The following is a 14,095-nucleotide window of genomic DNA, read 5'->3' on the forward strand; positions in this document are numbered from 1 at the left end:
TCTGGTTAAGATTAAAATCCTTGATTTTGGTTCCGATTTCTGTTTCGGATTTAAGTTCCTTTTTTAGGAATCCCTGCGGCAACTAGCAACTCTTTTACTCACTCTTAGGATTCGAATCCATGCTTGGGTTTCAAATCCCTGCTTGAGATTTGAATTTCTACTTTAGATTCGAATTGCTACGGTGACCAGCATCTCTTTTACTTACTCACTCGTTCTTTTTGAATTCGAATCCCTGTTAATAATTCAAATCACTCATTTTTACGTTTTAAATAACAAAGGAGTCTCTAAAAGCATCGAATCATCATGGCGTTTGTTCAGTACCATTGAAATCTCTAAAGGAGTTGATATTCTTACCGCTAGTCGGTACTTACCCTCGCGAAAAGTCGGCCACCGGCGACATGGCCATGTAGCAGCTGCCGGATGGGTCGCCGGGCGAGCTGCCCGACGGGCTGCACATCTCCATGTACGCGCTGCCCTCGACCGAACCGACCGTGGACGGCGGGGCTGGACTGCCGCCGCGTCGGCCCGCCTGCGATATGGGAAGCGAGAGGGAATTATGATGACTGTGACCAAGTCTTGCGCTGATGGAGGTTTGATGGTTCGAGGGGTTGTTTTGGTGGTGGTTGTGGTGGTGGTGGTGGTTGAAGCTGTAGTTCGACGGTTTGCCATCCGACTGTGGCGACATTCGGAAGTGTGTCTGTCGTCGGAGGGGGTTTGTCGGGGGGGACGGACGGAGGACAAACCGAATTCGTGGACGTTGCCGGAAGGTCGCGGATAATTTTGCGTTCACAGCCAAATCACAGCAGTTTTCGTGGTCGCCAATCGGATCCGAACACATCGAACACAACCAGGTTGGGGGGGTCGATCCATTCCGGTGTGTGCGCGTGTGTGTGTGTTTGGGTTTGTGTGGGTGGGGGTTAACATTTCCCGGGGAAATATTTTTCGATAAGAAGGCGTCCCTCAGAGCGTTTGAAATGCGAGTCCGGAATTCCGGGGCAAAAGATGAGATGACGGAACGGACGGGTTCAAACGGTTGGTGGTGTTGTGGTAGTACACGAATTCGAAAGTGGTGGTACATAGAAAAATGAGAGAAAGAGAGAGAAAGAGAGAGAGAGGGAGAGAGAAAGAAAAAGCCAAAAAGAGGGAACCAATTAGGAACTGGTGCATTTGCTTGATTTGAAGTAAAAAATTTTGATTTCTCTGGGAAGTATTCGTAGAAGATGGCGCTGATGCAATTGAAGAATGGAGGGGGAGGGCGCGACACATCAGGGACTCTCTGTACATGAGGATAGATAGATTTCCGGTTTTTTTTTCGGACAGCCGAGTAGATGACGGTCCGTCAGCCGGGAAATTCCTTTTTGATTCACCGTCGCCGAGGAAAATGAGCTCTTTTGGCTGGAGATTTGATAAGCTATAGACTGACAGTGAGCGAGGAAAAAGTTTGATGAAATTGGGAAAATGCTACTCAAACATCAAGCAATGAATTTTGGTGGATTTGACAACTAGGAAATAAGCATTTTTTCCATGAGATTTCACTTTAAGTAATGTCCTTATAATCTGGATCTGTTCTACAAATGAAACGCTTAACCTTTCATGTGTTGCAATCAGAAAGACATCCTGTACAGCATTATATGTATAGATTTAAAATGACATTGGGGTTTTACGAAATAAATCTACTATGAAAAGCAGTGTTTTAATAATATTAATTCCTTGGAAGAAACCTGGTTTATGTTTGGTTTTTATGTGTCAAACTTTGTAACTTAAGCAGAGGCCATTTTCTTCATTTGAGGGTTTTATTCTTTGAAATAACTGTATGCAGTTTCCAAATTTGTTGTTATTAACAAAATGTGTGTAAAAAAATCTCAAAAATGATTATTGCCTTGCAATGCCTTCGGCTTTTGCCTAATCAATCTCCTCACACTTTAAAGAGCTCACTTCCAACAAAGAAAAGAGGGAACAAGTAAACCCAAAACTTCATCCTGTCCTGGCATCGGGCAGGGCCCTTCCCCCAACACTAACCTGCACACCGCCGTACTCGTCGTGCTGGGACAGTCCGCCGCCCAGTCGCAGATCAATATGGCCGTAGTCCTTGATGAACTCTTCGGAATTTTCCTCCGGTATCGAGCCGCCGGAATTGAGGTGGCTGAAAGCGAACGAAAGGAAAGGGGTCAAAAAAAATGGGACGGCAGGTGCGAAAATGGAAAATGGAAAAGGACATAGTAAACGATCCAAAGGCGCGGGGGGTTTTCTTTGGCACGATCGTTTCACTTTTACTAGCACTCACTTAATGACCTTATAGCCATTGCCCTCGTCCGGCGTCGGCGGATCGGTGATGAAGCTGTCGGTCGACTCGTCGATGCTGTAGGAGGAACCGTCCGAGCCGGTCGAGTAGGTGGCGGGCGGTGGGCTGAGCGGGGACGAGTTGACGGGCGGGCTGTGGCCGTGGCAGCTGCTGATGTGCATCGAGTGCGGCCGGTTGTTGCTCGGGATCATGCGCGGCGGTGGCATACCGCCACTGTTCAGCATCAGCTGATGCTGCTGGGACTGATGCAGCAGCGAGTGTTGCTGCTGCTGCTGCTGTTGCTGGTGTGGCATCGTTTCGCTCGTCGTTCGATTTCGCGATGGAAGACTGTCGCAACGTTCGCGCGCTATGGCGACACCTGCGGGGCAAAACGCCGATCCGGTGATCAAAGAGGAAGAGAGAGGGAGAGACCGAGGATCAGTGTCAAAGCCAAGTGCATCCGGGTACCTTCGTCTAGGCTCCTGCCAAACCCCGATCGCCAGCAGACCACGATCGAGGGCAACATATTAGCGGCTTCTCTGGAGAAACCTAATCTTACGACTAAAGTTAAAACACGTTGCATTATCAAAGAGGAGTAGAAGCGAATGGGAGTTGTTTTTGGTTGATTTTGGGTACACGGTACGAAGGCCGAAACAAATCGATGCCAAACACGACAGAAACAGATAGACAGAGGTAGGAGAAGAAACAGACTGAGACAGAGAGAGTGGTGGAGTTTTCGTCATGCAAACAAACGGGAAAAAAGGGAAAACTCACGGGTTTCGTGGACGGGGTGCAATCTTCATACAAACTTATTGACGCTTATATTATTCAGTGGTGCGGTAGCAAGATGAAGGTAACAACGTGAATTGAATGAATGCGTGGTGAAAGCATATGTAACCGCCCGAATATATATATCGCTGCTAATGATGGTGCGCTTGCTCCAGAAGCTTATGAGTGTGCGTGCGTGAAAAAGCCATTCTCTAGATATGCCTGAATGCCGGAAAAATACAACGATGGACCTTTACCAACCGATTGTTGTGATCGCGAAAAGTTGTAGGTAGTAGAAAACGACGACATTTCACATTGTTATACTGTAGCAACCACGCTTAGCGCCCGCGACACCGCGTATAAGTAAAATCGTACGTTGTGCTCCTCCAACTGGCGTTCCGTAAATGAAATAAGGCTTCCCTTCCCGACCCGACCCCTCCTTTTAGAGATATTTAATTTGTTTGCGCTTGTGAACGGGCGCCACCGAGGAAAATGGATTTGGATTTTGATAGCGCAAAACCGTAGGCAAATAATTGGATTTATCTACTAATGCGGCAAATCGATTACCGTCGTTAACACGCCATCTTTGGGGTCAGGAAGTTGACGACTCACTTAAGCCGATTACACATAAGCCGCTCAGTGAGGGTGGATATACTTCCGACGTTGCCATATGTATGTGTGTACAACTTCCTTCGAATTCTTGTTTGATTGAAATATGTTTTCTTTTTTGATTTGTTGAAATAGACAAAATTTTCTCCTTCGCTTCGAATAATTATTTTTAAACTCCATTTAAAATAACTAAATGTTACATTAAATGCTACTTGAAGCGATTGACTTTCACTCGAAAATGTCGTTTTGTAGAAACATTTCTAGTACTGATCATGAGTACGAACTGGTACAAAAAATATAATAATAGTAAATAAATATACAGTAAAGAGGAAATGTAAAACATTTGCAGACAAGGGTAAAAAATAAATGCAGAAGAATAAATACAGAAAAATAAAAGAGAGTAACAAAAAAAAAACAAAAAGAGTGCAATCTGTGTACGTGTGTGCTTTTGTGGTGTGTATAAGTGTAAAGTATTTTATAACAGAAGTAAATAATACAGCAATACAAGAAACAGTTTTATAGAGAGATAAAAAAAGAGTTGCAAAGATCAAAATAATAATAAAAAAAGATACATTCATCAACTAATAGTAAAAAGAAGGAAGAAAACAAGATGCAAATCATGAAGGTACAAAATACATACTCCTGCTGATCGTACTGCTGGCAGCACGGCCACCACCGTTCGGGCGCCGCAGTGCTGCCGGTGAGGAACCGTTCGTGCTCTTATGGGTACTGACATTGGGGCTACTAATGGCGTGAACGCAATTGCTACTGCTACTGCACTGTGAGGAGGAGGGACTACTACAACTACAGCCGTTGGCGGCGGCCGCTGCGCTGCTACCGGGGGACGACGACACCCCGTGTCCTGCTCCTCCCGCGGGGCCTTGCGCCATCATGGCCATCTTGAGCCCGATCAGGCCCATCTTTCCGGGGGACGCGGGAGTCGAGGCGGTGGCGGTGGTGGACTGCAGGTTGCTGCTGCGCAGAAGCCGGCTGATCAGCTGCAGCTGAGCGCTGGTGCCGGCTGCGGTCGGGTCATAGTGGTGATGGTGGTTCGATTCCGCCGGCGCCGGTTTCTTCAGGTCCATCGGAAGGTAGCGCTGGTCCTCGATGATGCTCTCCATGGAGCTGCGAGACGGCAGCAGCTGCGATTCCTCGTAGTGCAACTGCGGGGAGGTGCACACCAGCTCGGCCATTGGCGGCGAACAGCCGTTGGGAGTGGCGGTGCCGTGTAGGGAGCATACGTGCCCTGTTGCTCCGCCACCACCGGACGATGGTGGAGCGAGCAGATAGGACGAGGACGACTTCCGGCCGACTGCGTAGTAGTGATGCTGATGCTGATACTGACCACCTGCACCCCACCAGCCGCCTGCACCACCGCCACCGCTCGTAATGCGGATGGCCGACTCCTCCGTCAACGGCAGCGAGCGAGTTCGATGGTGAACCGGTTGGATCGCCCCGGTGAACGGCGACGACGCCACGGACGACGTCGAGATGGTGGTGGTGGACGCCCTGCTAGACGCCGCCACTATCTGGCCCCCGCCTCCACCACTCCCGGCGCCACCCGCGACGCTGCTCTGGGAGGACGAGCGGGCACTACTACCGGAAGACCCATGGATTGCACTCAAATGATTCGTATTGCTATGGGGAGAATGGCCTAACATGGGAGCGCTTGGCAATGATAAAGCTCTTTGATGGAACACCCCGGATGTGGAGGATGCGGATGTAACTGCGGATAGAGACAAACGGTAAAGAGAGAGAGAGAGAGAGAAAGATAGTACACACGAGCTCACTTGTGAGAATGAGGGGCAGCGCTTGGGGCTTGATGGCAAAAAAGCTCATCTTGAGGATTACTCCGCTGTCCTTTTGCCGCATCATGTTTTGGTGGGTGTCTGTGTGTGTGTGTGTGTGTTTGTTTGTGTTTCCAAGAATACAAAACTAGTTGCCAGGAGAGTGGCATTATTAGTTGTTGAAAAGATAGGAAACTTTCCTCATACCCTGTACACCAATTAAAAATTGGGCATTAAGGGGCACACACACTCGGTCTACTCTTAGATAAATGTTTGGAGAGTGTAGCTTTGCGAAACCGTTGTCCTGTATTCGAAGGTTGTTTGCGTTTCAGTCGTGAGTTGTGTACTACCGGTCTAAATATAGAGTCAAGTAGTAGAGTCAAGAGTAGTAGAGTCAAGAGTAGTAGATAACCATTTTCTATATCTCCGAATTTAATGCGAGTTGTAAAGATGAGTGAAGTTCTAAAGATCAAAAGATCAAATGATCACCGTTTAGTTATTTTATTCAGATTTATTTCTAGTTCTATTTATCTGTTTCTTGCAGAGTTCTTACTCGTTAGACAGATATACTGACTCTTTTCTGTCGTCAAACCTATGCCAAATCTAAAGTTAACCTCAACATATTTGCTTCTAGCTCCAGAAGTTTGATAGACGATCATTAGACAAAAATGTACTTCTAACCGTATACCAGAGGAGTCGGAAATAATCTCAAAAATATCATAAATAAGTAAATCTTCATGTTGAGTCAAGCGTATCAATAACAGTTGCAGTATCTTCTGTACTTTAGCGTTTCACCGTCTGTCCGTGGTTCGTCCCTTTAAATACAACGGTTTCGATCAGACGACAAACTCCACTTGGAAGGAATATGTTAGCGCGGCGTTAGTGTTACAGGCTCAAGCGGTAAGTATCAGCGTAAGTGTGAGCGGGGTGGCGGGGGATCGAGAAGTTAGTCTGAAGAATTGGGTCCATCGCTCGTATGCAGTATGCAGGGCTGAGAATGAACAAGGCAAAGGAGGTTCGAAGGAAGGCACTCGGTATAATTTCGTTACTGTTTAGAACCGGACAGCGTTAGTTCCCCCTTGGAGATAGAATTGATGACAGATGTCTAATAGGTTTATTTCGTCCTATTATGGGGACGTTTTTAAACAGCAAACTAATATTAGTACACAGTTAGGCGGTGAGAATGAAAGACCATTGAGCTTTTATAATACAGCAGCGAGAAAAGGTCAACTAAACGATCAGCAGTTTGGGGATTAAGATCTGGCTCTTGAAGACACTTATATTCGGGAGTCGTTAGCGTGCGAACTCATTGGAGTTACCCTCGTAGAAACGGTATCCATTTGTTATCATCTGTCCCACAGAGAATTGGACGCATCGCTAGGATCTTATCATAGTTCCGTATAGAACCGATTTCTCCATCGTTGTTCCAAAATGATGGTAGTTTTCTCCCATTGTACGTTCCTGTTCCGGCGGTCCTCTCTTCGGGCGGGGAGTTTCTGATTATCTTTCCACTAATTAGTTTTGTTAACAGGAGTGATTACTAAATGGAAATTTATGATTATCGCCCCGCCACGGTTGGCCGGATCAGATTGAAGAAGGTCATTCGCAATCCATTTCTTCCCACTTCCGTCCAGCGGTTCCGACCACACCTGACTCCATTCGCGTCTGTGTGTGCGTTCGTTTTTTTTTTTTATTATTATTATTTTCATCTCCTATTCGACGGCTCGCTCGGGACGTGCGCTAGGCGAAGGTGAACCAAAGCGATTCCTCGTACGCGATGATGCGGATGCGGAGCGATACCCAAAAGTCCCATAAATAATCTTTATGAGGTTCGTATGTCAGCCGCTGCCAGACGCAGGCGTCTGCGAGACTTCCGCCGAGCCGTTTTTCGCGAAGGAAACGTACACGTCCCCGTGCTCACTGGAGGGCGTTAGTACACGCGGTGGGTCACTGCCGCCATATTTAATTACACCCATTTCGAGCGCACTTTATCGGCCGGCGTCGTTGTCGTCGTCGTCGTCGTCGGGTTTTCGCTTGTTTATTAATTAGATGGTTACATTATTAGACCAACGGCTTCCCAACTACTTCGCACGCGTTTGATGCTCTTCCGTTACAGCTATCCGTGGTTTGTTTGTTCTACTGTTTTTCTTACAAATAGTGGAACGTTGCGTTCCTTGCCAGTGGAGAACATTTTGAGTCAAAAATACCTTTTTAGAACATTTTGAATCTACAGCTTGTAGGTCGAATTTGGTCGAAATTGATATTGAACAAAAGGGTAAACTGTATGTACACAATAACCAAGCTATGTTTATAGCATCCCAACTTAACTACTTCTACAAACACACTAAACCACCGGTTAGTAGATACAATAAACCAGACATAGGCCTTGGTGGCAATGCCTCAATCTGCTTCGTTAGTTACGATTGTGGGCATTGATTTACAACGCGTGGAACAATACGAGAAAAAGCAACCGGATCAATGGGGAGGAGCGAATTTTCAACGCATAACTGAACTCCACGAAATTGCGAATCGACAATTACTCATCCTAGTGCAAAGACTTTGAAACTAGATTGGACGGACACTATGGAAGGAAAGAAAACACCACGAGAGAAAAAACCTGTTACCCACGGTGCATGATTCCTGGCTGACCCTGGCCGCTTCACCTGCTTTCGAACATCGTTGGCTCGCGCAAGCCGCAAGGTTTTACGATTCTGACATTGCAAAAGTGTATATTGCACCGAAGGCATGGCGCGGGGCGTTGCTCACACAGGCCCCCATTTGGCAATAACATTTATGTTATATGAGATTTGCCAACGTATCATAATGAATAAGTTTCAAATGAGCAATTTTTTAATTACAGTCCGCCTCTGGGCCAAGCCAAGCAAGACGCCTCGGCTGCACGGGGGTGCTTTGGCGAAATGTAGAGCTCGGCGTATCCCACAGGAGGAGTGTGATGTGCGAATTTTTAACACAAGGGAAAACACCATCACTGCCTGCGCTGCAGAACAAAAACGGAAAACAAAATGAAACCCGAATGCAATAAATCATTTATTCCTCGCGATGCGAACGGAGGAGCTTAAAGGCATGGGATAACTATCCGTAAAATTCAGTTTGCGGGTTGATGAAACCGATACGAAAACACCGGGAGGCCGAAATAATATACTACGGTTGGTGGGTGAATTTAATTTAGCACAACAACTTGCCGGAGTGTTTTGCCATCCACCATCAAAGGTTTTTCTTGAGGTGAAAAAGAAAACACCACCGGAAATATTAGACATTAATGCCACGTGCGAAACTGCAGAGCGCTTTCGGCAGCAAATTGATTATTAAGACACTAGTAGTTAACTCTAAATCGGCGGTAAAAAATATTTGTAATTAATCTCTATAAGAAGGTTAGAAGCAGGGGAATAACAGTAGAACGTTGAGAGACGTTAACAAAGTACTAGAAAAAGGTAGTTTTTTGAGTTCTTTGCTCGATATAATGAATTCGGGAACGTTCTCATTTTATGGTCAGTTTGGTTCAAGCGAGAGTAGCGCATAAATGGTTCTTCTGTCACACCGAGCAAAGTAGCTTGAGGATAATTCGATCGTGCCAGAAAGATCGAAAGCTGTATAAGGTGTTCTGAGGAGACTAAAAATCCTCTATGTAATTTTCTGATCCAGAGCTATGATGATGTGATCAGCTTTTCTAATGAGAAAATTCGATCCAAGAGCTGATTTGATCTGGTCAATTTGGATTTTACCTTATAATCGGGGGATACCTAAGGAGATACCTAAGGACTTTAATACCGACCTAAAAACATGACAGGTCCAAAAGTCTGAAGCTAGTTTCAGGATCTGGATTCAGATCAGAATTAATTCGAAAGAATTGATCCCATCAGCGGGACACATTTGTCAAAGATGGTCTCCTGCATCCGAAGCTGCCTTGATCAATTTTCATGAGTCAAATGTTTCATCAATATTAATTTAGCCCAAAAAACGAACAGTCGATAATTGATTAATCGCTGTTTAAACCTTTATCGACCGTTCGTTTAATTTCCTTTTCCTGCTTCAATGCTATGCTGTGATTTCCGTTCAAAGTCCAAAATTTGCATGTTGTGCACGCTAGCAACAAGGTTCGGTTTGAAACGGCGACAGAAAATCATCAAACAATTACCCACCCTATGCTAGCGGATGATAAAACATATCCACACATACACACGATTAAACACAGCATCATCGAAAGGTCAATGGCACCGACAATACCGGAGGGTGCCGCGATAAAATGGCCTCGAAACGATGACAATGAGTACATTTGTAAGCCTTGTTCCATCAAATCAACACACACCCACGCACACACACACACCTCACGATAAGATAGGCATAATTTGTGGCCGAAGATTAAAAGCGTTGTCCGTCTCGGTAAAAATTTTGGACCTTTAATCGGGAGGCTTCAAAAAGGGGTGGAATTGATTTGGAGTGGGTTAAAAACTGACCCACACAACGAGAGCCGCTTTCCCGGTGCAAGGTGAAAAGAAGATTCCATAACGGCCACAGTTGGACCATTCACCGATGCATTCGCAGTGCCGTGGGTACGATGCGCATGGTCGACGCTAAATCAGACCCACGACAAGGGGAGGGTTTTCCCGTTTTTTTTTCGTCTTCGCTCGAAGAGAAACACACACCGCGGGAACGCTAATTCGTTTAGCCCATTAGTTCACGCTGGGGCGCCACCACCCTCTAATGTGGCAGGGTGGTGGAGAAAACACGGCGGAAGATAAGACGAATGAGGCCTTTTTACTGTTTCCCTCCAATTTCCAAGCACCGACTTTCCTTCGCCTCCGCAGACCGACGCGTGTTGAACAAACTAGCCCATAATGTCGGGGGACGCTTGCCGGCAGGTTTAATTAATCTCCATTAAAATTACTTCATTCCATTACCGGGATGGGGTGGGAGCATTTAAGCATTGCATTCGTTGCACTCTGCAGCAACTCGGGAAGGTGTGTGTGTGTGTGAATGGGGAAGAAGAACGGGAAAAATCCATCTCCTCTAGAACGAAGACAACATTAGGCTTGAGTGCACTCAGGCTTGTACGGGTTGAAAGTGTATCCATAATTTCACGTGAATGCTGAAACAGATTGTATAACATTTTAAATCCACTTTTTAACAAGTTAAAACAGTTCTGGAAGCGGATGAAGACAACCTTAGGTCGAGGCGAAGGCAAAACTAAAGAAGTTACATGAGAGAAACTGATAAACTGATCGAATGCCAATGAGGATAGCCAATATGTTCTCTTATTTACTACCTTATAGCAAAAAATAAAAACAAAAGAAACAAAAGTGCTTGATCGAAAACTAAAACTAAGCTTCGATCCGTGAAGAACGAAACCCGAACGGATAAAAGCCGTGAACAATTTTGCGGGGCACGTAATTTGGAACAGAGCAAAACGACCAAACGATAGGGAAATGAACAAAAACGGACAGCAACAGAGTGGAAAAGCCGTACCTGAGACGGAATGGCGCCGCAGCGAGCTGCGCAATCGTCGCAGTGGGTTTGTGTTGGTGAGGAGGTGGATCGCGTTGGTCGAGTGGTGGCTGAGGCTGCGCGCATGGCACCGCCCCCCACCCGGCTGGTACGGTGGGGGTAGTGGCGGTGGCGGGAGAGGGGGCGGCGGCGGAGGTGGCCCCATCAGGAGGGGGCCGCCGGTGGTGGAGGGCGGGATGGCCGTCTGAATGCTCGCCGTCGAGGAGCAGCAGGACGACGACTTCGACGACGACGACGATGGCGGCGACGAGGAGGAGTTGGAAAAACTGCCCCCCGCCGACGAGGAAAGACACCCGCCGCCACCCAGCTCGTTGCCAACCCCCTCGTTGCCAACGCCACCGCCCACTCCCGGCGCAAGATTGCTACCGCCGATGTTGGCCACCAGATTGCCGAAGGTGATGCTGACGGCACTATTTCCGCCTCCACCACCACCACCACCTTGGACTCCGACCTCCCTACCACCCTGGCGACTGCTGGCGTAATGATGGAATTTGCTCATCGAGGCCGAGGGCGACGGTGGCAGCATCATCATCATCATCGTCGTGGTCATCGTCGTCGTCGTGGTCGTCGTCGGCGTCACTATTGGCGCAGCGACTGAGCGCGGTCGATGTGGAATTTTAATCCCAAATCCCACGTCACGCACAGAGGACGTTTTGGGGGGTAAAAGGATGGAGTGTGGGGGAGGGTGGGAAAAAATAACATCCCGAAAGGCACGGGGGAAAGGGAGGGAATGAGAAAATCGTCCAGTGCCGTACCAAGGCAGGCGCATATTGTGGGAAGAGAAGAGAGAAACACACATGTTTTGATAGTAGACAATTTCTCACCACGCTCATACCTGATGTTTGTTGTTGCAAATGTTGAATGCTTTTTACAATAATTTTGATCGAAATGGGAATTTCTACTGTGATAAACAATTTTCAAACTGTTCTGCATGTGTTCGTGTCGAAAAGGGCTAACAATTTGGAAAAAAGCTTAAAGTACGAGTAAGAACAACCGAATTTTGAAGCCAATATAGAACAGAAGAATTTCAAAAAATTTGTCTAAAAATTACACCGAATAATTTTGCCAAATGTCGATGGGTGTGTATTTTGTTTGAACAAATATGTCCGGGTTTGCGAATTGATGGTTTTCGAATTTTGATGATATGATTACGATGAGAAATATGTCTACACGTCAAGCGTCTCCAGTTGCCCCATTGGACGGAACGCCCCACAGAATGTCCCAATGCTTATCGGTTGGAGGATATAAACCCAGTTTTTATCTACAAGATTTTATCAAATCCCATCGGGTATGTCCTGGTGAGCGGCTTTTAGCTCGGTTTTAACATCAAACAAGGCCCAACCCGCAGCAGTATATACATTCTTTGTTTCGCTAGATTCACGCGATAAGATCCATCGTTGTTGAAGCTGAGTTTTTTTTAAATATTCCTTACTTTGTTGTTAACTGATTACTTATCTTGACATCTTATTTTGGCGACGTTGAAGTTGTAACACTTTGGTAGATTTACTTTGAATGAGATGACGATGAATTTCGATGGTGGTGAGTAAAGCGATAAAGTTTGCTAATTGTGGAACGACAACAAAATGGTGGAAAGGAAAATAGACAATGCAAAACGGACCGGTTGGTTGGGAAAACGATCTGAAACACACTGATATGCAAACCAAACGCATGCCACATATATAGGAGGAAAAAATCATGCAAATCCGTCGCAGAAAGCCAATCGGTCAACGCAACGAGAGAAAGGGGAAAAAAGAGTCAGTCGAGGAAAGAATAATTAAACATGCAAGAGCAAAACTCGGTGTATCGAGAAAGCAAATTTCGAAAATGGATAAAAAGGTACGCATGCAGTAGAAAAAACACTTTGGTAAGCACGAAATCGAAGTAAAAGCGAATTAATGCAGTGGCGTAGTAGAAGAACTGATTCTTTGCGTTAATACCACAGCGGACTCCGGTGGCTTCTTTTACAGATATTGAGATTAGTTTAGGTTGACAATAATAATGTTCACGTAGAATGAGCCGTAAGTTGTACCACCTGCACAAAGATGACTATTTGCTTCACATTGTAACTAGTGGAAAGGTGTGATGGGGTTTTCCGAAAGCTTCAGGGTGGAACCTTCTTATCATTCACCTTTTCCATGACATCGAACGAGCAAAACAGACGGCAAGACACTGAAGGACGGAACGCTAAATAAACAACTCCGCCCGATCGCTTGGAGAGGTCGCTGGTTTCTGAAGAGGGGGGGTGGCCAATGCTGTCGGAGCGTTTCGTACGGATCACGTTCGGTTGGGGCTTTAGTTAGCATAAACTATTCAGTCAAGATCTTATCGACCTGCATCAGATGTAGGCAACATATCGGGGTTTTCCGCCGACGTTGTTATCGAAGTCTGATCTGCTGATCTCCTCGCTATCGGTCGCTCGAGTTTTAAACCCCAAAACCGAAACAAAACAAACGACCATCTGCAAAAGGCGGCTTTCGTTGTCGGCCGACGCAATCAAAACCCAGACAAAACAAAACGCCACACAAACCGCACGAGACAAACACAGGGGTTCTTGAGGGGGGAGGAAACATTAAGCATTCGCCGTGTCGTCAATAATTCATGCTGGCTAAGCGCGACCGCAGTTAACAAGCATTATTGTGTTTTGTGGGTCGTTCAGTAGTTTTACGTCTTGTTTCGGTGGGTTTTCTTTTATTTGTACAATTATCTTCTTTTTCGAAAATGCTCCTCATCCGAACCGGGCCGCGGGGGGGCCTTCCTCCGGATTGGGAGGCAATTAAGAGGCTAGATACAAATTGAAAATTAAATTCAACCTTATAGGTTTTTGCAGTGGGATGGATGGTCTAACGTGTCTTGTTTTGCTTTTCGTTTTCTTTTTGTTTTCTTTCCTATCCGAGGCTATCCACACCCGCCGGCCGGCACTCAATTAGTCACGCTTGAGTATGACTAATTTATTAGTTTATGCTTTTAAAGTTTGCTTCCGGCGACTGCCAGTCCGGGCTGGTTTCATTTTCTTTTTCTTGACTTCGAAAAGCTACTTCCATCCACCGGTGGCTAGACTCCGGCGAAGGGGACACAACGTGGATAATATTGGAGAGATAAAACAGATCGGGCAGGTACATGTAAAGCA

General features: G+C 46.2%; 1 protein-coding gene across 1 annotated transcript in view; it reads right to left on the minus strand.

The window, feature by feature from the left end:
• Positions 1 to 14,095, minus strand: part of LOC131265891 (pneumococcal serine-rich repeat protein) — a 196,930-nt gene that overhangs the window by 9,664 nt on the left and 173,171 nt on the right. Inside the window, exons 10-13 of the mRNA XM_058268230.1 lie at positions 4,299 to 5,384; positions 2,285 to 2,660; positions 2,036 to 2,143; positions 372 to 647 (exon numbers count right to left, since the gene is read on the minus strand). Of these exons, the coding sequence (XP_058124213.1) occupies positions 372 to 647; positions 2,036 to 2,143; positions 2,285 to 2,660; positions 4,299 to 5,384 (1,846 nt within the window). The remainder of the gene's footprint in view (positions 1 to 371; positions 648 to 2,035; positions 2,144 to 2,284; positions 2,661 to 4,298; positions 5,385 to 14,095) is intronic.

Source organism: Anopheles coustani, chromosome 2 (genome assembly GCF_943734705.1).
Source record: "Anopheles coustani chromosome 2, idAnoCousDA_361_x.2, whole genome shotgun sequence".
Classification (NCBI taxonomy): domain Eukaryota; kingdom Metazoa; phylum Arthropoda; class Insecta; order Diptera; family Culicidae; genus Anopheles; species Anopheles coustani.